Source organism: Rhinopithecus bieti, unplaced genomic scaffold, assembly GCF_001698545.2.
Source record: "Rhinopithecus bieti isolate Rb0 unplaced genomic scaffold, ASM169854v2 repeat_17831, whole genome shotgun sequence".
In the NCBI taxonomy this organism is placed as follows: domain Eukaryota; kingdom Metazoa; phylum Chordata; class Mammalia; order Primates; family Cercopithecidae; genus Rhinopithecus; species Rhinopithecus bieti.
The window spans coordinates 1-1,361 of record NW_016835428.1 but is presented as its reverse complement, the minus strand read 5'-3'; the positions used below and the strand labels follow the sequence as shown (position 1 = coordinate 1,361).

The 1,361-nt window shown below is 38.6% G+C and overlaps 1 protein-coding gene across 1 annotated transcript; it reads right to left on the bottom strand.

Moving 5' to 3' along the window:
* Positions 1-340: 340 nt before the first annotated feature.
* Positions 341-1,342, bottom strand: LOC108524704 (coagulation factor VIII-like; the record flags this gene model as incomplete). Its single annotated transcript, XM_017865793.1, has 3 exons — positions 1,245-1,342; positions 731-959; positions 341-523 (listed from the first exon to the last, which is right to left on the bottom strand). Coding segments are annotated over exons 1-3 (475 nt in total), but the record flags the coding sequence as incomplete, so codon positions are not given.
* Positions 1,343-1,361: the final 19 nt, after the last annotated feature.

The following is a 1,361-nucleotide window of genomic DNA, read 5'->3' as shown; positions in this document are numbered from 1 at the left end:
TCTTTGGATGACTACTGGTGCCCTATGGGATTTGAGATGGTAAATGATAAAGGAATAAATTCCTTTTCCCTAGGAAAGTACTGTGACATTAATTATCCATTTATTATGTTCTATTTCCTTTTAGCAATTTTCTATATCTGAAATTATCTTGTTCATTTGCTAATTTATTTATCTCCCTGTAGGTTTGAAAAAGTGTTACCTGAGAGCATGAAGAAGTGTTACCTGAGAGCATGGAGCTTGTCTGCTTTGTTCACTGATTGTGTTCCCAGTGCCTAGACCATTTAAAGTAAGTACTCAACAAATAGAGTAGGTAGAAGAAAGAACGCAAACGAGCTCACACCTGGATAGAGATTGTACACTGCCATTTTATACTCCTCTTTTTTTCGTACAGTGAACACATGTCCACTGAAATGAATAGAATGGATGTTTTCATTGCTGCCCATGCTGAGAAGATACCATCGAATCCTTTGATCCTGAGCCATTACTAAGCCAGGTAGTGTATCCATTATGTAGCCATTGATTGCTGGAGAAGGACACAGAGAAGCCTGTTAAAATCTATTATATAAGTTTCTTTCCCTCCACTCCACCAAAAAAACTGACATCTATGAGGATTCCACTCCCACAGATATACTCTAAATAAATACAATGTTTAAGGCCCTGGATCAACTCTCATTTGTCAAAGTGCAATCTGCATTTCACAGTGATAATGTTTGGATGTGGGATATATTACCATGGAAGCGATAATTCTCTTTAAAAGTGGGATCTTCCATCTGGATATTGCAGGGAGCCCTGCAGTTTCTTTCCATGTTTTCAGTGAAGTACCAGCTTTTGGTCTCATCAAAGATAGTGAAAAACAGAGCAAATTCCTGTACTGTCACTTGTCTCCCATGAGCAGGGTTCAGTGTGTTAGTGTGGCAGACCAGAAGGGGTCCAATCAGGCCTGAGTGCACATCTTTTTCCTAGGGAGGGAAGACATCAATCCTATGAGTATAAGCTCTCTCACCTATGAACCAGAGTGGATTTCTCATCAATTTTTATGCCACTCCAACCTGCCTCCCATTTTCCAAAAATATAATCCATCCTCTTCAGTAGATTCCAGAATGACATTTCTAAAACACAAATATAATGATCAACTCCCTATTTAAAGCTTCTCATTGCATGTAGGATAAAAACCAAAATTCTTAGCACACAAAGACCATTTCTTTTAAACCAAAAAGTGGTCAGTACAATAGACACCTGCTTACCAGGTCAACATCAGAGAAATAAGCCCAGGCTTTGCAGTCAAACTCATCTTTAGTGGGCGCCATATGATGTTGCACTTTCCAAAAGTAAGTTTTGGTTTCATTAGGCTTGACAAAATT